This window comes from Hyperoodon ampullatus (genome assembly GCF_949752795.1).
Source record: "Hyperoodon ampullatus genome assembly, chromosome: 3".
NCBI classification, from domain to species: domain Eukaryota; kingdom Metazoa; phylum Chordata; class Mammalia; order Artiodactyla; family Ziphiidae; genus Hyperoodon; species Hyperoodon ampullatus.
In genome coordinates, this window is record NC_136916.1 from 83,381,477 (window position 1) to 83,409,033 (window position 27,557).

At 47.4% G+C, this 27,557-nt stretch overlaps 1 protein-coding gene across 1 annotated transcript in view; it reads left to right on the forward strand.

Moving 5' to 3' along the window:
* Window positions 1-868: 868 nt before the first annotated feature.
* Window positions 869-27,557, forward strand: part of LOC307049543 (cytosolic carboxypeptidase 4-like) — a gene marked incomplete at both ends in the record, with an annotated part of 109,411 nt that continues 82,722 nt past the window's right edge. The window contains 8 exon segments of the mRNA XM_079699103.1: window positions 869-1,088; window positions 1,238-1,538; window positions 3,032-3,176; window positions 7,143-7,283; window positions 9,701-9,889; window positions 11,023-11,042; window positions 11,496-11,614; window positions 12,615-12,735. Coding sequence (XP_079555229.1) covers window positions 869-1,088; window positions 1,238-1,538; window positions 3,032-3,176; window positions 7,143-7,283; window positions 9,701-9,889; window positions 11,023-11,042; window positions 11,496-11,614; window positions 12,615-12,735 — 1,256 coding nt within the window.

Genomic DNA, 27,557 nt, shown 5'->3' on the forward strand with positions numbered 1-27,557 from the left:
CGGCGAGGGTATTTGCTGAAAGCTGTGAGCGAGAGAATGAATTGGTTTGCAAATGGATGTTGCGCGCGGGAGCTGCAAGTCTTTCCCCTGGGAGTGCTTGATTCATTGAGTCCGCAGACTGTGTTTTTTCAAAATGACTATTGATCCTGGAAAGAGGAGGCTGCCTGTCTTTGAGGATGTGAGCAGCCCGGCTTTGCGCCGCGGGCCGGGCGAAGTCCCCGCGCACTTGACGCCGAGGGCCAGATGGCTGCCTGCCTCGTGCAGAGCGAGGGCCGAGGGGTTTAACCAAGGGAAAGGTCGTCCACGCGAGCCCGGCCCGGAGTGTCCTGTGCCCCGGCCGTTTACGTCCCACCTGACAGGGCCCCTCGTCTCTGTTTGGAGAGGTGTGGAGCAGCAGAGGAATGGTCACCCGTCCTAAGCGTCGCCCACCTGCCCCCCAGGGTGGCCGCCACCTTAGCAGGTCCAGAGCAAGCCTTCTCTGGCCCTGGCTGTCCTGTTGACCCCATCTTGCCTTGGCTCCGGAACCCCGCAGCACTTGGGCACGCCCCCCACTCCTTTTCCCCGTCGTGGTTGCTTGAGAAGCTTTCTGGTTGGGACTCTGTGCACCATACATTTTTGTGCTGGTGCTTCAAAGAACCCAAAGTTCATTTCCACTACCTTTGAGCAGAGAACTCTTTATAGAGATCTTAACAAAGGGGGTGGGGTGGGGGCCGACCCAGGTTCCCCGCAGGTTTAACGCAGCCACTCTTGGTCCTGCTGGGTTGCTTTTGGGCGGGGGGAAGGCTCCCTGAGCTTTGGCCCTCCCTGGTTAGTCAGGGCAGAGAAGGCCAGGTGTCTGGGCCTTTTGGTTTCACTCTGGTTCTGGGGCATGACTGAGGGAGGGAAGTTGCCAGGGGGAGAGGAGGCAGGAACCCCACAGTCTGATCACAGGCCCGACTCTGGTGACTCTGACTTGGTCCAGGCCCTTTGGGACCCTGGGCCTCAGTCTGCCCGTTCACAGGTGGGACCGATGCTCTTTGAGCCCAGGTGTGCTGTTCGGATTGCTAAGGGGCTGTTGGTGAAGGCTTGCATTTGGGGACTGGGGAGGAGTAGGACCCAAGGTCCACCCCACCGGGGGCAGGTTTGGTGTCCTTCTAACACGGGGTCCTTGAGTCCCCAAGCCGTGCCTTTGGAGGATGAGGGAATCAGTCTTCCGTGCCCGGCAGCTATCTCCGTTTTGAGCCATTCCCTTTGTCAGGAAGTGACTCCATGCAGGTTACTCAAAGGAAGGTAGAGAGAAATGGTAGAGACCTTCCTGCCGGGGCTCAGGCTGCAGCCGGATTTATGTATGCGGTGCAGAGAGAGGAGCTGCGGGCGAGTGGCACACTGCACCTCAGAGGCGGCTTCTGCAGCCTGATGCCCCTTAATAGCATCTTAAACCTGCGGGCGCTCAGTGTGGGAGAGGAGAGCAGGAAGAAAGAGGGCCTTGGACTTCCTGGTCTGCAGCGAAAGCAGGCTTGGTTCTTCCCGTCTGTTACCGTGATGCACGATGTGGCGGGGTGGGGGGGCGTCAAAGGGAGTGGTGGTTTGTTCATTCATTCGTTAATCGATTAATTGATTCATGGTTTGAAGGGGCTTGATTGGGACCCTGCCTTCGGGGAGCTCCTGGACCAGGTGTGCTGGCATGCATGTGGGTTAGAGGCCCTGAGACATCGAGGTGTGCACAGTACCCCAGTGACAAAGGCAGCAAGGGGAGCTGAGGGGACACAGGAGGTGCGCGGGTGGTGAAGGCTTCGTGGAGAGATGATGCCTTGATTAAGTAAAGATGAGAAAGGCATGTGGTGGGCTACCACCTCCCCCCACCCACCCACACTTCTCCCAGAGGCCACTTCATTGCCAGCCTCCAGGCAGGTGCAGGTTGAGGGCAGAGAGCATGCAGGTGGGAGGTGATGGAAAGGTTCACCTGAGACTGTGGTGGTCTGGCCCAGGAGTCCCCCAGGAAGATGGGTGGCTTCTGGATACAGCTGATCTGCTCAGGGGATCATGGGAGACCCCACCCCACCAGCCCCAAAGACCAGCCCATCGCCTGAGCCTTTAGTCCCAGGGTACCAGCCCTCAGTGTGAGTGTGGCCTGAAAACGGAGGGGTCTAGCAGAGCTGGCACAGGAAAACAGAGTGGCCAGACACAAATGAATTGGCTGATTGAGATGCTCCTTTTCATCTGATGTGGTAAATTTCATAATTGAATTGCCTTAGGCAACCAGGGCTGTTGAAGCGTTTTCCCAGCCAGAACACACTTAGTTGGGACAGCTAGGGGCGGGGGTGGGGAGAGTGTATGCATCCACAGCTTTTCCTCACAGCATCCCAGCAGGCCTTTTCCCTTAGGAATCTGGGTCTGTCCCCAGGTGATGGAAGTCAGCCCAGCCTCCCCTCTAGGTTCCACTCCCTTTCCTAGACCATCTGGCCCCTGAGCAGCACTGCTCCCACCCCAGTGTAATATGTAGCTAAAGCTGATACCTGTCACCTTCAGGCACTCACCTTACCAGACTTACTGCAGTTCCCTTAGCTGTTAGGAGCATGGAGGGGGGATTGTTGGATGGAGGGCTCAGGGATGGGAGGGTTCCCTGTTATTGAGTCTGTTCAGCACCAGGTTGGGGGTTGGGGGGAAGAGCATGGGCTCTTTGAACTGGACTCGGGCTCAGATGTTGCTTATGTGTCTGTGGGCAGCCCTCTCCTGGGGTCCCAGCCACCTGCACCCACCCTGCCCCCTCCCTCTGGTGCCAGTAGATGCTGTTCTTTCTTACTGCTAAAGCTTTCCTTCCCAGCCCTGTCAGTGACCTTTTGGATGAAAAATGGTAGGCGTGTGTGGCTCACTAACCTGTTTTTAAAAGTGCCAGCTCTGTGGTCTCAGAAATCCAGCTTAGTTGGGGAATATCACTGTATTTTCTGCAAATACATAAAAGTCTCCCAAGCCATTCCCTCCCCCAACGATGGTCTTCTGCACCTCTGGGACAGAGTTTAGATGAGGCTGTCTGGGCCCCACCTTGTTTCAGCGTGACTGAGGCCCAAGGCCAGCTGCACCTCTTCACCAGCTGTCCCACAGATGGAACCGTCACACCTGGACCGTGTCAGCAGAAAGAGCACTTAAGTGGGGGTCTGGGAGTCCTGCTCTGCCCCTACCTGGCTGTACGACTTCCTGTAGGTCCCCTTACCTCTATGGGCCTCGATTTGCTCTTCTGTAAAACGGGTGGATGTTCTTTGGTACAATGCTTCTATTAAATGTCTTGCTGTAAAATCTCAAAAGGTCTTGTGTCCTCTGGTATTAAGTAGTTTTATAAGGCTTGAGTTACTTGCATAGCTCTCTTGGGCAGGAAGAGGGAGTGGTGGCCGGTAGAGTGCAGAGGGGCTGAATTAGAAGGCAGGAATCTGGTGTCCTAGCTCCAGCTCCGCCTCTGATGGGTGCTGTGGGCCTTTGGGCAGGTCGCCTTCCATCTCTGGGCCCTCATTTTTCCACCTGTAGAATGAAAGTGGTGTAGTAGGCAGGAGCCCCATTTCCTTTCCTTTCTTGGTGAGTGGAAACTGAGTCAGACGTTCCCAGTAACTCCAGAGGGACAGGGCTCTCTCCTCCCTCGGTCCCCTGCCTCTGTCCACTGCCTTGGAGTTTGGGGCCCAGGTGTGAAGGGCAGCAGGTGTGGGAGCACTTAAATTGACCCCCCCCACCCAGCCCGGAACAGATGGGGTGAGACCTCGCCTGCGGAGTGTCCCCTGGGCATAGAGCCTAGGGCCACCTCTGAAAGGAGAGATGGACAAAGACTGCCTAGGGGGCCAGAGGGATCTTGAGGGAGCCCAGGGGGACAGAGGAGGATGCCAGGCTCCCTGCCTCCTGCACGCAGCACTTTGCCAAGGAGGCGCCTGCAGGACCAGTCTGATGGCTCCTCCTGGGAGCAGGCGGTAGGCGGGGGCTGAGCAGGGCCCTGGGAGAACTGTGTCAGCGGCTGCCAAAGGGAGGACCCCTTTGTCGCTCCCCACCCACCTCTGTCTGCCAGGAAGTCACCTTAGACTGTCAGCCGCCCGGCCCGCCCGTCAGAGTAGGATGCGGGGATAGGATGGAAACTGAAACTCAGACTTGCTTACTTTCTGCCTGCTCCTGTTGGGCCCCCAGGGAGAGGCTGACCACAGATCAATCTAGGCTGAAAGGAATTACTTTCCTAATTAAGATAAGAAAGGCTTGGCTCATTCAAACCCCAGGATGAGTTGCCTGCCGGATTTGCAGTTGGCCAGGTCAGATCTGTCTGGGCAGGAGTGAGGGCCACGAGATGGAGGAGCTCTTTTTCTAGAAAGCCATGGCGATTGCATCCTGCATCCAGAGTTCAAGTTCTGCTGCATCCCAGCTGGGCTGGTGAGACCCTGGGCAGCAAGTCCCTTAACCCGTGAGCACCTGTATTGTTTGCGGCTTTGGAAATGCGAGGGAGCGCGATATACAGCTCCATTCAGGCAACAGACATTTATTCAGCACCTTCTGAATGGCTCACCCTGGCCAAGAAACTGGGAAGGGAAAGTCAGGTTCAAAGAGGGTCTGTACTTGCAAGCTCGGCCTCTGGCCTGGGAGACAGACAAGTAGTCAGGTGGTTATGGGTCAGCGCTAGGCTGTGCGTGGCGTGGCCAGAGCCATTGGACACGTGAGGAAATGGACTGTCGTTTGTGTCTCGATTCCTAATGTGGCCAACGAATGTTTTCTGCCATCTGTTTTTCTGCCAGGATCTGCGATACAGCAGAGAACAAGGCAAGGTCCCCACCCTCCTGGGGCCCCCATTCAACTGGGGGAGGCAGACCACAGCTGGATAAAATAAATAGAGCTGCGGTTGGGCTGCAGAAAGCAGCTGGGGAGGTGTGAGGAAAAGGATCAAGGTGGGGCATCTGCTTAGACGAGGGGGCTCTGGGCTGGTGACATTTGAGCCGAGACCTCCAAGACGGCGAGAGGCAGCTGTGGGAAGATCCGAGGAAGGGGGTGCCCAGCAAGTGCACAGGCTGGGAACATGGTGGACTGGGGAGGGGGTTGAGACGAGACCCAGAGAGAGGCTGCAGCCATTCCATTCTGGAATCTTGTGATGCATAGGGAGCCTAACGAAAACATGTTCCTTTTAAGTTGTTTTATTGTCTTTAATTTCAATCATACATCAGCAGGTTTCCTTTATAAACAAACAATATAAGAAGAAATGGAGCATGGTATGAAAGTGGCCCCATCCTTGGTATCTGTCAGCAGTTTGGGGCATACTGTTCTCATGCCCCTTTTCATATAGAGATTTTGTGCTTATGTAATTTGGATCACACTCAGTACTCCACAGTGTCTATCATTTACTGTGTGGTGGATCTCTTTCTCTTTTCACAGCAGTGTAGTATTCCACGGTGCGGCCAGACCACCATCTTTCAGCTCACAGTCTCCTAACAGGAGATGTTTCGGTTGTGTCTGATCTTTCTTCCCCCCTATACAATCCATGAAGTCATGCACATCCTTGATCATACGTCTTTCTGGTCTTTAAGTTTTCATTGTCAAAACCGAGTGCCGTCTGCGAAGACTAATAAGCCAGTTTTCTCTCCCATTGATGGTGTCTGGGAGCCCACTTCCCCACGTCCTCACCACGCTTCTTATTATCCACATTTTCCCTTTTAGCTAATGTGATGGGGGAAAAGGATCTCATTATTCCTTTAAAAAAAAAAAAAGTGATCCAGTTTATTCAGGCTTTCTCTTTTTATTGTAATCCATCGTTGTTTTTTCCAGGGGATCAAGGTTTAGCGAGCGCTGCCTCTCGCTGGTCTGACCGCGGCTGGGGACTCAGCGAAGCCTTTCCCCTGTGTACTCATCTGTGAAATGAGGTCCTTTTAATCCCCGCCCTACCCCCTGCCAGGCTGCTGCGTTTTGGGCATGGGAAAACATTCCTGAAAGTTCATTTTATGCTGAAAAGCTCTGCAGACATCATGGGTTTTACTAGTGAAAGGCAGATGTCTGGAGCCTGGAACATTTGAATGGATGTGAGTGTTTCTAAAAAGCCAGTGTGTCCAGGGGAGGGACTGGGCTGGCTTTAGGTGGGACGTCTGCCTTGCATCCCTGAGATGGGGAGGACCTCACCCAGCCGAGTCCAAGAAATGAGCCAGGAGGGCAGAGAAAGTTCTCTAGCTGGTCCTCTAGCTGGTCTAGGGACAGGCTCAGAAAGGGGCATTGGTCACCACAGACTTGATCCCCCATTTACCTGTTGGTAGAGACCAAAGGCTGGGGCTCCTAGAACTTTGTGTATTTCCATGTTTGTTACTTTGGGGGTCCTTGTGTGTTTTCTTGTAACAGGAGGCTTTAAAATAAGCCAAAGATTGACAGAAGGGCCCTTGTACTTGATTTGGAGACAGAAGGAGGGGAAGCTGTGGGGATTGATAAAGGAAAGGTGGGATCAGGACCAAGGAAAACCAGGCCCATGTGGTCCCTGGGCAGCCTCAGGCCCCATGATGCAGGAGCCAGGGAGCTGGCTGGGCCCCTGGAGGAATTCACCACTGCTGGGATTCAGGTGCCTGGGGTGTATATAGCTAGGCTCTCCTGTACTTCCCCAAGTGGGCTCTAACACAGCGGGTCCACACCTTGGGGAGCAGCATCCAGGCTTGGCTGCGATTGCCCTGCTGCCACCTGGTACCTAAGCCCTGGTGGAGGCTTCTGTTATCCCCACCAGCCCGACCTGGTTGGGACAGATGTGGGGAGCTGGGGGGGACTAGGCCACAGACAGGAAGGTGGACAGACATGGGGGGGGCGGTGATAGCAGCGGACGAACAAGCAGGTGGATAGAGGGCTTTGGTCTGGAGGCATCCTGCCTTTGTACCTCTGCAGCCGGTGGGCAGGAGGAGAGAAGGCTGAGACCTTGGATGCAGGCACATCTTTGCATTTGCTAGGCATCCCATGGTTCTGAGGGTTGGGTTTTTCATGAAGGGAGTGAGGGGAGCATCTCACTCAGGAGCTGGCTCGAGGGCAGTCCGTGAGGGCAGGGGCAGAGTGGGCTGCCCTTTCTGGACCCCACCCCACTGCCACCCCCAGCCCAGCTTGCAGGGGTTTGTGGAGTCAGAGTGAGGTCGAGTCGCCAGGTTTTGTTTCAGGCACCAGGATTGACTGGTGTGTCCGTGTTGCAGGAAGTTGCAGCTGCTCTTTTTACTGCTCCAACTAGGACTTTGTACAGGAAGGTACAATTACAAGCAAAATGTCAGGGTTTGTCTGGCCAGCTGATCCCTGGGAGGCTGCCACAGGCCAAGGCAGGGACGATGGTGGTGTCGGTGGGTGTGTAAAGCGAGACTCATTTGCACGTGGACACATCCCTACCCTGGGTGCTGGGTGGCTTCCTGTGAACTGCTTGCAGCGTCTATATAGTTTTCCTCTAGGCAGAAGAGAGGACTTTGCCGGGCTTTGTCCAAGTTAGTGCACCTGAACACGTTATGATTGGCTGGTCATGAGATTATGAAGCCAATCTGGGGAGCTGTAAGCCATTCTGTTCCGGACTGCTCAGGAAGTTGAAATTTTGTTAAATGAAATTATTGAGACTCTACGGTGTGATAGCCACACTGCTAAGTGCTAGAGGTAGAGATGGATGAGACAGACCCCACCCTAGAGCATCACCCATGCAGCATTAAGGATGCAGAAAGTGCCATCTCTGAACCCTTTGGACAAGCACCTGGTATGTTTTTAATTTATATGCCTTAGGGCCAGAGGCCAAGCAGGGCTTACGTTAGCTTCTGTTGTGGCCTAACGGATCACCACTAACTTAGTGGCTTAAACAATACCTATTTATTAGCTCACAGTTCTGTAGGTCAGAAACCTGGGCTGGCTCAACCGGGTTCTCTGGTTAGGCTGTCACAAGTCCAAGGTCAAGTACCAGCTGGACGGGGCTCTTATCCTGAGGCTCTGGGGGAGAATCTGCTTCCAGACTCATTCAGGTTGTTGGGAGAATCAAGTTCTTGGTGGTTGTAGGACTGAGGTCCCTCTCTCCTCCCTGGCTGTCAGCTAGGTGCTGATCTTGTCTCCTACAGGCTGCTGCATTCCATGCCAGATACCCCCTACCCCACCCCATCTCTAAGCAGCAGTGGAGCGTCAGATCCTTTCCTGCTTCACATCTCTGACATCAAGTTCTGCAATCAGCTGAAGAAAACTCTGCTTTAAAGAGCTCATGTGATTAAGTCAGGCCCACTCAGAGCATCTCCCTATTTTAAGGCCACCTGATTAGTTAGTAACATCATTAATTATATCTGCAAATTCCTTTGCTATGTAGGTAACATGGTCACAGGAGTAAGACCAGGGGTGGAGATCAGGGTGCCATCCTTGAATTTTCCTGCCAAGGGCTTGTGCCAACAGGGGCTACAACAGCAACAGTATTGATAACAGCAGGTCTCATGAATAGAGTGAATTTTGTGTGTCCCACCATACTGGGCTCTTTACATGGACCTTCTCATTTAATTCTCAGGATAGCACATTGACACTTATTCCACCCTCCCCATTTTCCAGATGAGTAAAACTGCGGCTCAGAGAATATAAGTACCTTGGGCCAGTCATCCAGGTCGAAACAGCAGTGCTGGGATTTGAGACCAGGACCTTAGCACCTAACCACCCCCTCAGGGTGCTCGAGGCCAGCATCTCCAGTTTGATTACTGTGATTTGCAGAACACCGTGTAGGACAGGGATGAGGGTTGCTCTTTCCCATCCAGCATTTAAAATATTTAAATAGGAAACATACCAATCATATTGCAGGTTAACACAGCAGACACTGAGGACCTCTCACGTGTATCTTTTTGATTCTTATTCCAGTGGATATTTGTGGTTAATCTACTTCCCATTCAGCAGTATTATCGATCTAATGTATTCCAGGCAGCAAAGATGACACAGAATAATGTCCTCGATGAGTTGAAAATAAAAATAAAGGCAGAGTACCCAATGCCCTGAAGGAATAAATAATGCTGGACTAGAGAAGAACCCTCACAGCACCGCAGCAAAGGGTCAACAGGTATTAGAATGTTAATTGTAGGAGACAAGACAAAAATGTTCTCTTTACTCTCTGCCGTGTTCCTGGTGCATAGCACAGTGCCCAGCACATGGTAGGTGCTCAGAACTTCCTTGTCAGGTTAATTTTCTCAGTATCTACTATGTACGAGGCCCTGTACACGTCAGACAGATGTCAAGTCCAGGGGAGGGTGTGAGCGTGAAAAGAGAGGGCTTATGGAGAGAGCGAGTGGGGATGGGAGAGCCAGAAAGTCCAGCATGTGCCCCAGTGAATGGTGGTGTCCCCAGCGAGTGGCTGGGGATCAGATTGCACAAGGCTTGGATGTCCAAGCCTCCTTGAAGCTTTTGAGCAGGAGAGAATGGTGGTCAAAAGTGAAGACCAGATTGCCTGGAGTGGGGGAGACTGGGGACAGGGCCTGTTCATAGCCCATTCCGCAGCTGTGAAGTCCTCACCTTGTTTCCGACGCAGGACTAGCTACACAAGGGACCCGGGAAGGAGGATTTAATGGAACTTGGTGGCCGAATGATATGCTAAAAATGTATGTATGAATGAGTTGCAGTTTCTGGGCACCCATGTATTTGGCTATAAATACACATTACATATGTAATTTCAAGAGACCAAGAATCATCAACTGCGAAGCCCAAGGGCAGCAGCCCATGCGTGGCCCCTGTAGTTTGCCGTCTCAGGCGCTGCCCTCTGCAGACCACTGAGGTCTGTTATTTGGGGGAAAATGAGGGGTCCTGTGGCGAGAAGAAAGCATCCGGTGATGGAGGGAGGCGCAGAGCAGGCTGGGTTCTTCGAGGGGAGGCCGGCCAGCGGGCATCAGAGGGCGCCAGCTCCTGTGCCCACGCGTCCATGAAAGCTGGGGAGGGGCCGAGACCCTCCGGGCAGGTGATTCCACTCTCACTGCCCTTCACTTTCCATGGCAGTTTCTTTTTCAAGTCCTTTAAAAAAAAAAACATGGTTAATGTGTGGAGGATGAGGAAGTTTTGCTAACCCACTGTTCTCACAGTGTGGTCCCGGACAGTCCCTGGGACTTTTTCGGGGTCCACGGGGTCAAAACTGTTTTCATAGTAACACCCAGATATTATTTGCCTTTTTCACCCATTCCCTCTAAGTGCATAACCCCGTGACCCAATGTTTTCCAGATGACCATTGCATGAAGTTCCTAAATCATGCTCATGTAAGTGAGCCAGAGTGCAAGACAGACCCAGGAGACGGGAAGGTCATGGAGTACACAAGCACCACACGGGCTCAGGTCCCACACTGCAGCTAATCTTTAAGAAACTAGTGCTTGACAAGTCTTAGTGTTTTGTCAAAGAGGAATATCCAAAATGATCTGTAAAGGCTCTTAAAATCTGTTCCCTTTTCCAACTCCCTGTCTGTATGAGGCTGGATTTTCTTTTAGTCTTCACAATGAAAACATTTTACAATGTTTAGGAGTATGGGATTAACACGTACACACTACTATATATAAAATAGGTAAGCAATAAGGATTTACTGTATAGCACTGGGAACTATATTCAGGATCTTGTAATAACCTATGATGGAAAGTCATCTAAAAATATATATATAACAATCACTTTGCTGTACACCTGAAACTAACACAATATTGTAAATCAACTATACTTCAATTTAAAAAAAACACGGCATTTTACAACAAATTGAATGCAGAAGCAGTTAGAGAGTCTGGCCACTGTTCTCAATAAAATAAATTTTTTTTTTGGAAACTAGATTTATGAAAACCAACTGTTATTTGTGCTAACATATAATGAGTTTATTATTGTTCTTCAGGTACCTAGTATACATTGCAATTTTGTCTCAGTTTTAATTTTGTCTGTGATAACTCTCAATAGGTTAAACCACGTAACAGAAGCCCTTTAGGGTCCTCAATCGTTTTCACATTGTAAAAAGGTCCTGAGACCAAACCATTTGAGAACAGGTGTGCTAGGCCAAGCCCTTGCAAGCTGGGGCCTGGGTGTGGGCCCTGAACCCAGCTCTGTTCATCTGTTTTCCCCTTTTAGTCCCTTGGCAATCCTGCGAGGTTGGTGTGATGATTTTCACGTCCATTTTACAAATGTGGAAACCGAGGCACTGAGCATTTGAATACCCAGCACAAGCCTCGCAGTATAGAGGTGGCAGTGCCAGCAAGCAGGGAGGTGCCAGACCGACGTCCCTGTTCCCCAGGCAGGGAGAAAGGCAGGCACCTGAGAGAGAGCTTGTAATGAAGGCCTGGTCTGTGTCCTCAGGTTATGTGCTGTTGGATGTAGTGCGAGCTCTTCAGGGTGGTACGGGCCCTGGCTGGTCGGAGGCACACTTCCACACCCTTCCTCCTTTCCTGAGGCCCAGGAAGGCAGACTCAGGTTTGCTAAGTGGCAGCGAGGCACTTGGGAAATCCAGTGTTTTTCATTAAAAACAGCATCTCTTGTTCAGGCACACACGGCGTTTACAGCCAGGAAGGTGGTTCTTTCTAAACAGCCCACGTTATGCCTTTCAGGCAGGGACTTTGGAGCAAAACAGCTTTGAATACTGAGGATGTGTGCGCGTTTCTTACCTTCTCTGAGCCTCAGTTTGCCCACCTGTACAATAGGGACCGTGACGCCTCGAAGAGGTGCCGTAAGGATGAAATGAAAGAAGGCATGTACAGGGCCTGGTGCAAAAGCTCGCTCACAGCCAGGTGTGAAAAAAAGTGACCCCGGGACTTCCCTGGCGGTCCAGTGGTTAGGACTCAGCACTGCACGGGGCACAGGTTCGACCCCTGGCCGGGGAACTAAGATCCCACATGCTGCGTGGCACGACCCCCCCCCCACCAAAAAAAAAGTGACCCTGCATCCGGCACAGCGTCCGGCAGGTTCAGGGGTGTGTGCGGTGGGGACAGCCTCCCTGCCCTCCTCCGCAGCGGTAGCTATCAACCCATTTCTCACCCAGCCTACTAGAGACAGTGTGCAACCCCAGCAGGGGTGTGTGTGTGTGTATTACGTGTCTATGTGTATGACTAGGTAGTCGGTTTTTAACAGATGTAAGAGATGGCATCCTATTCATAGCACTTCTCGTTTTAGCAGAGAAGGCCAGTTGCTTATTTTTTTATGTATATAGTTCTGTAGTACTCCATTGTATGAATGAACCACTATTTCTTTAACTGGGCCTCTTGCCTGTGAACATTGAGGCTGTTTCCAGCCTTTTGCTTGCAGCCAAGAGGGAACATGCAAGTGTGATGGAGGGCAGGATTCCTGGGCATGGAGAGGCTGGGGCAGAGGGCTTTTGTCATTTTGAAAGATCTTAGCAAAGTGCTCTCCAGCTCTCCCCTGCCCTCCTCCCTCTCCATGGGAGGGGAGAAACAGAGCTGTGTCTTGGGCTTTAGCAATCGAGGCACATTCCCATTCTGGTTCGACAGCAGCCCTGGCAGCGTGGAGTAGAACGAAGCTTCTAGAGCACAGGGAGAAAGAAATCCACGAAGAAGTAGCTGGTGCTTGACTTTTTTTTTTTTTTTTCCTTCTGTCCTGTTGTGCGTGTGCATTTTCCTCCCAGGCTGTCACTCCAGGTGGCTCACTGAAAGTGATATCTAGGCCACAGTGCTTTTAATGACTCCATCTGTGGGCCTCTGTGACTCTTTCAGGGGACCAGACAGGAAGAGAGACAGCCTCCCTCCAGGCCCCCAGCCTCCCTCTGTTTGCCAAGGGCCCGGCCAGTCCTGCTGAAGAGGGAGGAACCCAGGACCAGGAGGCGATGTTTGCTTTGTACGGGGTCTGTTCTCTGCCCCTACTTGTTTCTCTCTGTCTCTCTCTGGATAAATGAAAGGAAGCAAGTGATTTCAACAGATGGGCGAACCTGAGCACCAAGTTCTTTGTCCCGTCTGTGGTTAGACCAGGGATGTGCATTTCATTGGCCCCGCTCCCGTCTGCAGCAATAGCTGGGCTTGCAGACCCCCAGCCGCGGGGGCCAGAGACAGTCCAGGCGGCCCCACTGAGTTGAGGGGCAGCAGGATGCGGCAGTGGAAGCCAGGTGGCAGCTTCTCTCGGCCCTTCCCTGCCGAATTTGGAGGCATCTGAGCCACTCTTCCCTGAGCTGAAAGAAGCCTCTTTGTTGCAGCGGTGGTTTCATTAAGCATGGTAACCAGAGCTTCTATGACAGTATGACGTCACACATCTGTAATTCTTCTCCAAAGATTTTTATCTCAAGAGAATACAGTGATTCATAATACACCACAGCAAAAACGTTATTTGTTCGTTGGATACAAATGCAAAACTATGGATGAATGAATTAGTAAGTCATGGTGCTTATATACTTCACAGACATTAAAAATTACAGCTGACAACCCCAGAGACGCTGGGATAAACCAACCGGTTCATCCCAGTGTCTGCATGCAGGAGACCCCTGATCAATCTGTGTTCAGTGGTGAATGAAGGATAGGAGCATGCAAACTCTGTGAATGGTAAAAACAATCTGAAATTGTGTTCTATAGTTGCAACAATGTAAAATGTTTGTTATGGGATAAAAGCTGAAAATAATGAGCCAAAGTGAAAATAGTCATTGTGTTTGCAGTGCCTCTCAACCTTATCACTTCCCCCCACAAACCTTTTTGGACCTTTTATTCCTAATTGCACTCAACCCCCCTCCCCGCCATAAATTTGAATACCAGATACGCTATAAGTCTGTGTTCTGTATGTATGTCTGTGCTTTGTACCTACAACAAGGAGGATTTTTTTCTGTCTTCCAAGAACCAGTTTTTGCCTCCTTAGGACAGTGTTCCTGCCCACCACCTCCTGACCCCCTCAACCCCCCATGAGAACGTCTGTGTCGGGGCTGTGATTCCTGGGGATTGTCGTCTTTTGTGTCTTGCCTTCACTTTTGTGTTGTCTTCTCAGTAAAAATGACTGAGCTCCTGGGTGTGCCTGTTGGCCTATCTCACTTGGTTCGTGGAGCTCCCACTCAGAAGAGGGGGTCCTGGGCAGAAAAGGGGGCGCCAACCATCTGTGGCTGCGTCTGCTGGGCTGGGCGTATGGCTGGGCAGTCATTACAGGGAGTCATTCCCACATCTCCCTGCCCGGTGTCCCAGCCTAAACAAAGCACTCAGACCAGTGCCTAGTACATAGTAAGTGCTCAGTCGCTATGACTTATATTGGTAGTAGTACTATTGTCATTACCATTCATCTGTGAGCTGCTGTTTTCTTGTCTGTAAATTACAAAACTAATAGGGCATATGGCAGGATCGCACCTCTGGTGCTGTCCTGGTGAACAAAGCCACGTGACTCGTTTTAGCTAATGAGATGGGGACAGAAGTGATGTGCGTCTTTCTAAGGCCAAGCACCGAATTGGCAGTGCCGCTTTCCAGAGCGTTCTCTATTTTCTGTTGGCATGGTGACTGGTGACGTGGCGACTACTCTGTCATCTGGGTCCCTGGGAGTGACAGTGATGAGAAGAGTACTCTCTCCTCCCCTCCCCACCCCAACCACCAACTAACCCCCAGTGCGTGTAGCGTAAGCGCGAAATGTCTCTGTCCCCAAAGCCACCGAGATTCGGGGTGTTTGTTGCTGCAGCACAACCTAGCCCATCTTGATTAAAACAGAGTCATAACCTTGTCAGGCTTGGTTGTGAGGATGAAATCTTCCATGTAAGATGCCCAGCACAGTTTGGATACATGGTAGTCATGTGCTCCACGCGGCTCCCTTCCCGGCCAGAATTCCCTGTTGATTCTTTGCAGCAGGTGTTGCTTCTTCCTACAGCAGAGTTTCACAGACCTTGAGCCCTTACCCCTGTCCTCTGCCTTTTCTGGGAAGGCAGAGCCTGTTGCCTGGGAAAGGCCAGGGCAGCGCACCACCCAAACCCTTCCTCCAGAAGTGGCCCGCCCACTCCGGCAGAGCTGGCATCCATCCCCATAGCATCTATCAACTCGGAATAACAGCTCTGGCTCCCCGTTGACCAGAGGCTGCTGGCAGCCTGGCTGTCAATCACAGGAGCTAAAGTGGCCGCCCTTCCTCAAGTGTGCCTAACATTCGTGTGCATCGAGTAAAAAGGCTGGAGCGCGTGGAGAAGGCGCTGAGGCATTTGCCTGCCCCTCTGGGTCTGCTGGGAGCACGTTCCCCTTCCTGGTTTTGGGTGCAGGAAGTTGGGCCATGTGTAGGATTCAGTGCCCACCTGGGACTGTGTGTGTGAGTGTGTGTGACCCTTTTGAGAGGGTACAGTTGCACTGTTGCTCACGGCCTCAGGGCAGCAGGTGGGAACCGGGCTGTCTCACACTGTGCCTTGTCAGAGGGTGTGGAAGGCTTGGGCTTCTGTCCAGAGGGGGCGAGCTCAGGGGCGGGCTCCACCCTTCGTGGGACATTCTGGCACTGCCTGAAGAGAACCCCATTTAGTACCAAGCAGGGTATGAAGCAGACACCGTCACCCCTTCCTGAACCTCACTCCATTCTAGAACCACCACCCGCATGGCCAGTGCATTCGCCTGCCAGAGGGCCCGGGCTTGCAGCGAGGCAAGGATGGGGTAAGGCTGGGGGCTGGGGTAGGGCAGAGTAGCATCCAGCAGGCTAACCACGGGAGAGCAGGAGGCGTGCGTTACACAATTCCCGTGACTTCACTGCGGATTTGAAGTCTTTCAAAATCAAAAGCTGAAAAACAAGATCAAAATAAATAAATACACAGCAAAAAATATAAACAGTTTTAACCGTTGGATTTTCAATAAAAATTCAGGTAATACGACTTCTGAATAAATATATATAAAGTTGTTTTTTGTTTTCTTTTTAAAAGAAAGGGCCATTGGAAGGTAGAAACATCTAGGGAAAGGACCCATTGTCTGATAATTCCCTTGTACCTAGAATGATCTGTGGCTCTGATTCAGTTACAGCAGTCATACTGATTTTACTTTCACTTAACAGTTAGATTTGTCTGCTTCATACGGTGCTTAGTTTGTTTTCCACTTGAAAATTGGACGGATGGCTGCGCCTGCACCCCATGGGCTCCCCGAGGTGTGTGTGTCCCCCAGACTTGGGCAGGGTGGGGATTTGAGCTGCAGTATAGCGGGGCGTCGTCTCGGAACCCCCTCCTGGGAACCTTGTTGTAGCACGACGCCCTGCATAGCCCTGATATCTGATAGTGTTGGAATCCTTCATTATCACAGTTCTGGAGTAACCCAGATCCAGCAGGCTTGAAGAAAACCTTTAGTGTTTTTCCTGACTATAAAAATATTACATACTCATTAAAAAAAATCAATTTAAAAATGAATAGAGTAGACAGTGAAAATCCCCCTTTTTTTTTCCGAAGTGGAGGTTGGGGTAATGTCTGCTGTGTTCTTTATTCAGTGATGGTGGTAATGACAACAGCAACAATAATAAAACAGCTGACCGAGTAAGCAGGAGGGGGCCAGGCCATCCCAAATGCTTGTCATCGACGGTCTCATTTAAGTCTCAAACAAACCTATAAAGTAGCAGCTGTTTTCGTCATCACTTTATGATTGAGCAAAATAGCCCAGAGAGGTGAATTAACTTTCTCAGGGTCACCAGTAAGGGCTGAGCTGTCTTCAGGGGCCCTGTTCCTGTGCACTGGCTTTGAGGAGCTGTGAGTTTCCCCGGGTCTGCTTTGTCACAGGTGTGTCAGTGGAGCTGGGGCAGAACCCCCGGGAGATACAGTTTCAAAATACTTGCTGCCCCTCCCCTCTGCGGGCTGGGGTTCACCTGCTGCAGCTGGAATGTCCCAGGCGAATTCTTCGCTTACATGACTGGCCCCAGGGTTCACATGCCACTGGCCCTGTGTGATAGCGGCCCTGCCTGTCCCTGGCCTTTCTCTTCCCTGAAGGGCCGATGGTTTGCACCCAGCCTTTGCACCTGCTGCCTCTCTGCCTGAACCCTCCTTTCCCCGCCATCACATCCGGGCTCCGCTCATCACCTAAGTTTCATCCCACGTGTCTCCTCTTCACAGGGGCCTAAATGAGCCCACCGTCGTCTTGTCCCTCTGTGGCCCATTGCCATTTTATTTTCTTCATAGAACTCCCAGGAAGTGAAAGTGTCCTGTTCACTGGTTTGGTTCCTTATCGCTGGTCTGTCTGCCCCCTTCTATACCGCCAACCACAGAGTGCAGCCCCATGGGGGCAGGAACTCTGTCTCTGTGCATCACTGTCTCCCTGCCTGGCACGTGGGAATTGTTTGGGAAGCTTCTGGTGGATGAGCGAGTCAGAACCACATTACCTGCAACCCCTCAGCTGGGCCCTGGGATTTTCTGGCTCCCTCTGGCCACCAGCGAAGAGTAATGGAGTTGACACCCTCATTTAGAAAATTGCTAACTCCTGGCTGGGGGTGGAAGGCGGGGAGGGCATTAGCGCTGCAGGACAGAGCTGGACCTCCCAGAGAGTGACCCCCAAAATGCAGTTTTGATTGCCTCTGGTGCCTTCTTCTCTGAGAGTGGAGGTCTTTAGATCTTAGTCACTGGAATCTTCAGAGAGCTTGGCAAGTTTTCTTCTGAAGGTCTTGCCTCTTTGGCTAGTTTGTTTACTTATGTATTTGGCTAACTTTCCAAGGAGGATGAAAGGTGAGCTGGGCACCTTGCTATTTGGTGCTTTTTTTTTGCAATTTTGTTTTGTTATTATGTTTTTAAATAAATTATTTTTGGCTGCGTTGAGTCTTCGTTGCAGTGCGCGGGCTTCTCATTGCGGTGGCTTCTCTTGTGGAACACAGGCTCTAGGAGCGTGGGCTTCAGTACTTGTGGCGCATGGGCTTGGTTGCTCCGCAGCGTGTGGGATCTTCCCGGACCGGGGCTCGAACCCGTGTCCCCTTCATTGGCAGGCAGATTCTTAACCACTGCGCCACCAGGGAAGTCCCTTTTTGCAATTTTAAAACTATATATATAGGGCTTCCCTGGTGGCGCAGTGGTTGAGAGTCTGCCTGCCGATGCAGGGGGCACGGGTTCGTGCCCCGGTCTGGGAAGATCCCACATGCCATGGAGCGGCTGGGCCCGTGAGCAATGGCCGCTGAGCCTGCGCATCCGGAGCCTGTACTCCGCAACGGGAGAGGCCACAACAGTGAGAGGCCCGCATACCGAAAAAAAAAACAAACAACCTATATATATATTATATTGGAGTATAGTTGATTTACAATGTTGTATTAGTTTCAGGTGTACAGCAAAGTGATTCAATTAAACGTCCACATATATTCATTCTTTTTCAGATTCTTTTCTCATATAGGTTATCCCAGAATATTGAGTAGACTTCCCTGTGCTGTACAGTAGGTCCTCATTGGTTATCTGTCTTATATGTAGTGGTGTGTATATGTTCATCCCAAGCTCCTAATTTACCATTCCCCACCCCCCCCACGTTTCCCTTTTGATAGCCATGAGTTTGTTTTCGATATCTGTAAGTCTGTTTCTGTTTTGTAAATAAGTTCATTTGTATCATTTTTTGATAAGTGATATCAAAGTGATATAAGTGATATCATATATTTGTCTTTGTCTGACTTCACTTAGTATGATAATCACTAGGTCCATCCATGTTGCTGCAAATGGCATTATTTCCTTCTTTTTTATGGCTGAGTAATATTCCATTGTAGGTATGTACCACATCTTGTTGATCTATTCCTCTGTCGATGGACAGTTAGTTTGCTTCTGTATCTTGGCTGTTGTCAATAGTGCTGCAGTGAACATTGGGGTGCATGTATCTTTTGGAATTATGGTTTCCTCCTTATATATGCCAAGTAGTGGGATTGCAGGATCATTTGGTAGTTCTATTTTTAGTTTTTTAAGGAACCCCCATACTGTTCTCCATAGTGGCTATATCAATTTACATTCCCACTAACATGTAGGAGGGGTCCCTTTTCTCCACACCCTCTCCAGCATTTATTGTTTGTAGACTTTTTGAGGATGGCCATCCTGACTGGTGTGAGGTAATACATCATTGCAGTTTTGATTTGCATTTCTCTAATAATGAGCGATGTTGGGCATCTTTCCATGTGCTTTTTGGCCATCCATATGTCTTCTTTGGAGAAATGTCCATTTAGATCTTCTGCCCATCTTTTTTGTTGGGTTGTGTGTTTTTTGGATACAGAGCAGCATATGCTGTTTGTATATTTTGGAGATTAATCCCTGTCGGTTGCATCGTTTGCAAGTATTTTCTCCCATTCCGTGGGTTGTCTTTTCATTTTGTTTATGGTTTCCTTTGCCATGCAGAAGCTTTTACATTTAATTAGATTCCATTTGTTTATTTTTGTTTTTATTTTCATTAGGAGGTGGATCCAAAAAGGTATTGCTGTGAGTTATGTCAAAGAGTGTTCTGCCTATGTTTTCCTCTAAGAGTTTTATAGTGTCCAGCCTTACATTTAGGTCTTTGGTCCATTTTGAGTTTATTTTTGTGTATGGTATTAGAGAATGTTCTAATTTCATTCTTTTACATGTAGCTGTCCAGTGTTCCCAGCATCACTTATTGAAGAGGCTGTCTTCTCTCCATTGTATATTCTTGCCTCCTTGGTTATAGATTAGTTGACCATAGGTGCATGGGTTTATTTCTGGGCTTTCTATCCCATTCCATTGAGCTATATTTCTGTTTTTGTGCCAGTACCATACTGTTTTGATGACTAACTTTGTAGTATAGTCTGAAGTCAGGGAGCCTGATTCCTCCAGCTCCATTTTTCTTTCTCAGGATTGTTTTGGCTATTGGGGGTCTTTTGTATCTGCATACAAATTAAAAAAATTTTTGTTCTAGTTCTGTGAAAAATGCCATTGGTAATTTGATTGGGATTGCATTGAATCTATAGATTGCCTTGGGTAGTATAGTCATTTTGACAATCTTGCTTCTTCCAATGCAAGAACATGGTGTATCTCTCCATGTGTTTGTGTCATCTTCGATTTCTTTCATTAGTGTCTTATTGTTTTCAGAGTACAGGCAGGACTCTTGTCTCCTTAGGTAGGTTTATTCCTAGGTGTTTTATTCTTTTTGATGTGGTGGTAAATGGGATTGTTTCCTAAATTTCTCTTTCTGGATCTTTTGTCGTTAGCGTATAGAAATGCAACAGATTTCTGTGTATTAATTTTCTTTCTTTTTTTAAAATAAATTTATTTATTTTATTTATTTATTATTGGGTCTTTGTTGCTGCACATGGGCTTTCTCTAGTTGTGGCGATTGGGGGCTACTCTTCGTTGCAGTGCACATGCTTCTCATTTCGATGGCTTCTCTTGTTGTGGAGCATGGGCTCTAGGCGTGTGGGCTTCAGTAATTGTGGCATGAGGGCTCAGTAGTTGTGGCTCGCAGGCTCTAGAGTGCAGGCTCAGTAGTTGTGGCCCACGGGCTTAGTTGCTCCACGGCATGTGGGATTTTCCTGGACCAGGGATCGGACTCGTGTTCCCTGCATTGGCAGGTGGATTCTCAACCACTGCACCACCAGGGAAGTCCTGTATTAATTTTCTATTCTGCAACTTTACCGAATTCATTGATGAACTCTAGTAGTTTTCTGATAGCATCTTTAGGATTTTTTATGTATAGTTCACGTCATCTGCAAAGAGAGACAGTTTTACTTCTTCTTTTCCAATTTGGATTCCTTTTCTTTTTCTTCTCTGATTGCTGTGGTTAGGACTTCCAAAACTACATTGAATAAAAGTGGTGAGAGTGGACATCCTTGTCTAGTCCCTGATCTTAGAGGGAATGCTTTCAGCTCTTCACCATTGAGAACGATGTTAGCTGTGGGTTTGCCATATATGTCCTTTATTATGTTAAGGTAAGTTCCCTCTATGCCCACTTTCTGGAGACTTTTTATCATGAATGGGTGTTGAATTTTGTCAGAAGCTTTTTCTGCATCTATTGAGATGATCACATGGTTTTTATTCTTCAGTTTGTTAATGTGGTATATCATACTGATTAATTTGTGGATATCGAAGAATCCTTGCATCACAGGGATAAATCCCATTTGATCATGGTGTATGATCCTTTTTTTTAAAAAATTGTTTAAATTATTTTATTTTTTTACATCTTTATTGGAGTATAATTGCTTTACAATGGTGTGTTAGTTTCTGCTTTATAACAAAGTGAATCAATTATACATATACGTATGTTCCCATATCTCTTCCCTCTTGTGTCTCCCTCCCTCCCACCCTCCCTATCCCACCCCTCTAGGTGGTCACAAAGCACCGAGCTGATCTCCCTGTGCTATGCGGCTGCTTCCCACTAGCTATCTCTTTTACGTTTGGTAGTGTATATATATATCCATGCCACTCTCTCACTTTGTCACAGCTTACCCTTCCCCCTCCCCATATCCTCAAGTCCATTCTCTAGTAGGTCTGTGTCTTTATTCCCGTCTTATGCCTGGGTTCTTCATGACATTTTTTCCCTTAGATTCCATATATATGTGTTAGCATACGGTATTTGTCTTTCTCTTTCTGACTTACTTCACTCTGTATGACAGACTCTAGGTCCATCCACCTCACTACAAATAACTCAATTTTGTTTCTTTTTATGGCTGAGTAATATTCCATTGTATATATGTGCCACATCTTCTTTATCCATTCATCCGATGATGGACACTTAGGTTGCTTCCATCTCCTGGCTATTGTAAATAGAGCTGCAGTGAACATTTTGGTACATGACTCTTTTTGAATTATGGTTTTCTAAGGGTATATGCCCAGTAGTGGGATTGCTGGGTCATATGGTAGTTCTATTTTTAGTTTTTTAAGGAACCTCCATACCGTTCTCCGTAGTGGCTGTACCAATTCACATTCCCACCAGCTGTGCAAGAGTGTTCCCTTTTCTCCACACCCTCTCCAGCATTTATTGTTTCTAGATTTTTTGATGATGGCCATTCTGACTGGTGTGAGATGATATCTCATTGTAGTTTTGATTTGCATTTCTCTAATGATTAATGATGTTGAGCATTCTTTCATGTGTTTGTTGGCAGTCTGTGTATCTTCTTTGGAGAAATGTCCATTTAGGTCTTCTGCCCATTTTTGGATTGGGTTGTTTGTTTTTTTGTTATTGAGCTGCATGAGCTGCTTATAAATTTTGGGGATTAATCCTTTGTCAGTTGCTTCATTTGCAAATATTTTCTCCCATCCTGAGGGTTGTCTTTTGGTCTTGTTTATGGTTTCCTTTGGTGTGCAAAAGCTTTGAAGTTTCATTAGGTCCCATTTGTTTATTTTTGTTTTTATTTCCATTTCTCTAGGAGGTGGGTCAAAAAGGATCTTGCTGTGCTTTATGTCATAGAGTGTTCTGCCTATGTTTTCCTCTAAGAGTTTGATAGTGTCTGGCCTTACATTGAGGTCTTTAATCCATTTTGAGTTTATTTTTTGTATGGTGTTAGGGAGTGTTCTAATTTCATTCTTTTACATGCAGCTGTCCAGTTTTCCCAGCACCACTTAATGAAGAGGCTTTCTTTTCTCCATTGTATATTCTGGCCTCCTTTATCAAAAATAAGGTGACCATATGTGCGTGGGTTTGTCACTGGGGTTTCATCCTGTTCCATTGATTTATATTTCTGTTTTTGTGCCAGTACCATACTGTCTTGATACCTGTAGCTTTGTAGTATAGTGTGAAGTCAGGGAGCCTGATTCCTCCAGATCCGTTTTTCTTTCTCAAGATTGCTTTGGCTATTCGGAATCTTTTGTGTTTCCATACAAATTGTGAGATTTTTTTGTTCTCGTTCTGTGAAAAATATCATGGTAGTTTAATAGGGATTGCATAGATCTGTAGATTGCTTTGGAGAGTATACTCATTTTCACAGTGTTGCTTCTTCCGATCCAAGAATATGGTATATCTCTCCATCTGTTTGTATCATCTTTAATTTCTTTCATCAGTGTCTTACAGCTTTCTGCATACAGGTCTTTTGTCTCCTTAGGTAGGTTTATTCCTAGGTATTTTATTCTTTTTATTGCAATGGTAAATGGGAGTGTTTCCTTAATTTCTGTTTCAGATTTTTCATCATTAGTGTATAGGAATGCAAAAGATTTCTGTGCATGAATTTTGTATCCTGCTACTTTACCAGATTTATTGATTAGCCTTAGTAGTTTTCTGGTAGCATCTTTAGGATTCTCTCTATATAGTGTCATGTCATCTGCAAACAGTGACAGCTTTACTTCTTCTTTTCTGATTTGGATTCCTTTTATTTCTTTTTCTTCTCTGATTGCTCTGGCTAAAACTTCCAAAAGTATGTTGAATAATAGTGGTGAGAATGGACAACCTTGTTTTGTTCCTGACCTTAGAGGAAATGGTTTCAGATTTTCACCCTTGAGAATGATGTTGGCTGTGAGTTTGTCATATATGGCTTTTATTATGTTGAGGAAAGTTTCCTCTATGCCTACTTTCTGGAGGGTTTTTATCTTAAATTGGTTTTGAATTTTGTTGAAAGCTTTTCTGCATCTACTGAGATGATCATATGTTTTTTCTCCTTCAGTTTGTTAAATGGTTTATCACGTTGATTGATTTGTGTATACTGAGGAAACCTTGCATTGCTGGGATAAACACCACTTCATCATGGTGTATGATCCTTTTAATGTGCTGTTGGATTCTGTTTCCTAGTATTTTGTTGAGGATTTTTGCATCTGTGTTCATCAGTGATATTGGCCTGTAGTTTTCTTTCTTTGTGCCATCTTTGTCTGGTTTTGGTATCAGGGTGATGGTGGCCTTATAGAATGAGCTTCTGAGTGTTCCTCCCTTGGTTATATTTTGGAAGAGTTTGAGAAGGATAGGCATTAGCTCTTCTCTAAATGTTTGATAGAATTCGCCTGTGAAGCCATCTGGTCCTGGGCGTCAGTTTGTTGGAAGATTTTTAATCACAGTCTCAATTTCAGTGCTTATGATTGGTCTGTTAATATTTTCTATTTCCTCCTTGTTCAGTCTTGGAAGGTTGTGCATTTCTAAGAATTTGTCCATTTCTTCCAGGGTGTCTATTTTATTGGCATCTAGGTGCTTGTAGTAATCTCTCATAATCCTTTGTATTACTGCAGTGTCCGTTGTTCCTTCTCCTTTTTCATTTCTAATTCTATTGATTTGAGTCTTCTCCCTTTTTTTTCCTGAAGAGTCTTACTAACGGTTTATCAATTTTGTTTATCTTCTCAAACAGCCAGCTTTTAGTTTTATTGATCTCTGCTATTGTTTCCTTCATTTCTTTTTCATTTATTTCTGGTCTGTTCTTTATGATTTCTTTCCTTGTGCTAACTTTGCCGGGTGGTGGGGGGGTTGTTCTTCTTTCATTAATTGCTTTAGGTGTGAGGTTAGGTTGTTTATTTGAGGTGTTTCTTATTTCTTGAGGCAGGATTTTATTGCTATAAACTTCCCTCTTAGAACTGCTTTTGCTGCATCCCATAGGTTTTGGGTCATCGTGTTTTCATTGTCATTTGTTTCTAGGTATTTTTTTGATTCCCTTTTTGATTTCTACAGTGATCTCTTGGTTATTTAACAGTGTACTGTGTAGCCTCCATGTGTTTGTAGTTTTTACAGTTATTTTCCTGTAATTTATATCTAGTCTCATAGTGCTGTGGTCAGAAAAGATAGTTGATACGATTTCAGTTTTCTTAAATTTACCAAGGCTTGATTTGTGACCCAAGATATGATCTATCCTGCAGAATCTTCCATGAGCACTTGAGAAGAAAGTGTATTCTGTTGTTTTTGGATGGAATGTCCTATCAATGTCAATTAAGTCCATCTTGTTTAATGTATTATTTTAAGCTTGTGTTCCCTTATTTATTTTCATTTTGGATGATCTGTCCATTGGTGAAAATGGGGTGTTGAAGTCCCCTACTGTGATTGTGTTACTGTCCATTTCCCCTCTTATGGCTGTTAGCATTTGCCTTATGTATTGAGGTGCTCCTATGTTGGGTGCATAAATATTTACAATTGTTATATCTTCTTCTTGGACTGATCCCTTGATGATTATGTAGTGTCCTTCTTTGTCTCTTTTAATAGTCTTTATTTTAAAGTGTATTTTGTTTGATATGAGAATTGTTACTCCAGCTTTCTTTTGATTTTCATTTGCATGGAATACCTTTTTCCATCCCCTCACTTTCAGTCTGTATGTGTCCCTGGGACTGAAGTGGGTCTCTTCTAGACACCACATATATGGATCTTGTTTTTGTATCCATTCAGCAAGCCTGTGTCTTTTGGTTGGAGCATTTAATCCATTTTCATTTAAGGTAGTTATTGATATGTATGTTCCTATTACCATTTTCTTAATTGTCTTGGGTTTATTATTGTAGGTCTTTTCCTTCGCTTGTGTTTCCTGCCTAGAGAAGTTCCTTTAGCATTTGTTCTAAAGCTGGTTTGGTGGCGCTGAATTCTCTTAGCTTTTGCTTGTCTGTAAAAGTTTTAATTTCTCCATTGAATCTGAATGAGATCCTTGCTGGGTCGAGTAATCTTCGTTGTAGGTTTTTCTCTTTCTTCGCTTTAAATATGTCCTGGCACTCCCTTCTGGCTTGCAGAGTTTTCTGCTGAAAAATCAGCTGTTAACCCTATGGGATTCTCTTGTATGTTATTTGTTGTTTTTCCCTTGCTGCTTTTCATATTTTTTCTTTGTATTTAATTTTTGATAGTTTGATTAATATGTGTTTGGGTGTGTTTCTCTTTGGATTTATCCTCTATGGGACTCTCTGTGGTTACTGGACTTGATTATTTCCTTTCCCATGTTAGGGAAGTTTTCAACTATAATCTCTTCCAATATTTTCTCAGTCCTGTCCCTTTCTTTTTCTCTTCTTCTTCTGGGACCCCTATAATTCGATTTTTTGGTGCGTTTATTGTTGTCCCAGAGGTCTCTGAGACTACCCTCAATTCTTTTCATTCTTTTTTCTTTATTCTGCTCTGAGATAGTTATTTCCCCTATTTTATCTTCCAGGTCACTTATCCATTCTTCTGCCTTAGTTATTCTGCTATTGATTCCTTCTAGATAATTTTTTATTTCATTTCCTGTGTTGTTCATGATTGTTTGTTTGCTCCTTAGTTCTTCTAGGTCTTTGTTAAACATTTCTTGTATTTTCTCCATTTCTCCATTATTTCCAAAATTTTGGATCATCTTTACTATCATTGCTCTGAATTTTTTTCAGGTAGACTGCCTATTTCCTCTTCATTTGTTTGGTCTGGTGGGTTTTTACCTTGCTCCTTCATCTGCTGTGTATTTCTCTGTCTTCTCTTTTGCTTAACGTACTGTGTTTGGGCTCTCCCTTTTGCAGGCTGCAGGTTCGTGGTTCCCGTTGTTTCTGGTTTCTGCGTCCAGGGGCTAAGGTTGGTTCAGTGGGTTTGGTAGGCTTCCTGGTGGAGGGGACTGGTGCCTATGTCTGGTGGATGAGGCTGCATCTTGTCTTTCTGGTGGGCAGGACGGCATCCAGTGGTGTGTTTTGGGGTGTCTGTGACCTTATTATGATTTTAGACCGTCTCTCTGCTAATGTGTGGGGTTGTGTTCCTGTCTTGCTTTTTATTTGGCATAGGGTGTCCCACACTGTAGCTTGCTGGTCATTGAGTGGAGCTGGGTCTTAGCGTTGAGATGGAGATCTCCGGGAGAGCTTTCGCCGTTTGATATTACATGGAGCCTGGAGGTCTCTGGTGGACCAATGTCCTCAACTGAGCTCTCCCACCTCAGAGGCACAGGCCTGACACCTGGCTGGAGCACGAAGACCCTGTCAACCACACGGCTCAGAAGAAAAAGGAGAAAGAAAGAAAAAATAAATAAAATAAAGTTATTATTAAAAATAAAAAAAATTAAAGAGTAATTTAAAAAGAAAGAAAGAAAGAAGAGAGCAACCGAAGCAAAAAACAAATCCACCAATGATAACAGGCGCTAAAAACTATACTAAAAAAAAAAAAAAGGACCGACAGAACCCTCGGACAAATGGTAAAAGCAAAGCTGTACAGCAAAATCACACAAAGTCCACCGCCTCAATTTTGGGATGATTCATTTTCTCTTCATGTATTCCAGAGATGCATGGTACATCAAGTTGATTGTGGAGATTTAATCCGCTGCTCCTTAAGCTGCTGGGTGAAATTTCCCTTTCTCTTCTTTGTTCACACAGTTCCTGGTGTTCAGCTTTGGATTTGGCCCAGCCTCTGCGTGTAGGTCACCTGAGGGCGTCTTTTTCTTTGCTCAGACAGGACGGGGTTAAAGTAGCAGCTGATTAGGGGATCTGGCTCCCTCAGGTGGGTGGGAGGGAGGGGTATGGAATGTGGGGCGAGCCTGCGGGTGCGGAGGCAAGCATGACGTTTCACCAGCCTGAGGCACCATGTATTCTCCGGGGGAAGTTGTCCGTGGATCACGGGACCCTGGCAGTGGCGGGCTGCACAGGCTTCCGGCAGGGGAGGTGTGGAGAGTGACCTGTGCTTGTACAGAGGCTTTACGGTGGCTGCAGCAGCAGCCTTAGCATCTCATGCCCATCTCTGGTGTCTGAGCTGATAGCCGCAGCTCGTGCCCATCTCTGAAGCTGGTTTAGGCAGTGCTCTGAATCCCCTCTCCTCGCACACCCTGAAACAATGGTCTCTTGCCAATTAGGCAGTTCCAGACTTTTTCCTGGACTCCCTCCAGGCTAGCTGTGGTGCTTAGCCCCCTTTAGGCTGTGTTCAAGCTGCCAACCCCAGTCCTCTCCCTGGGGTCTGACCTCCGAACCCTGAGCCTCAGCTCCC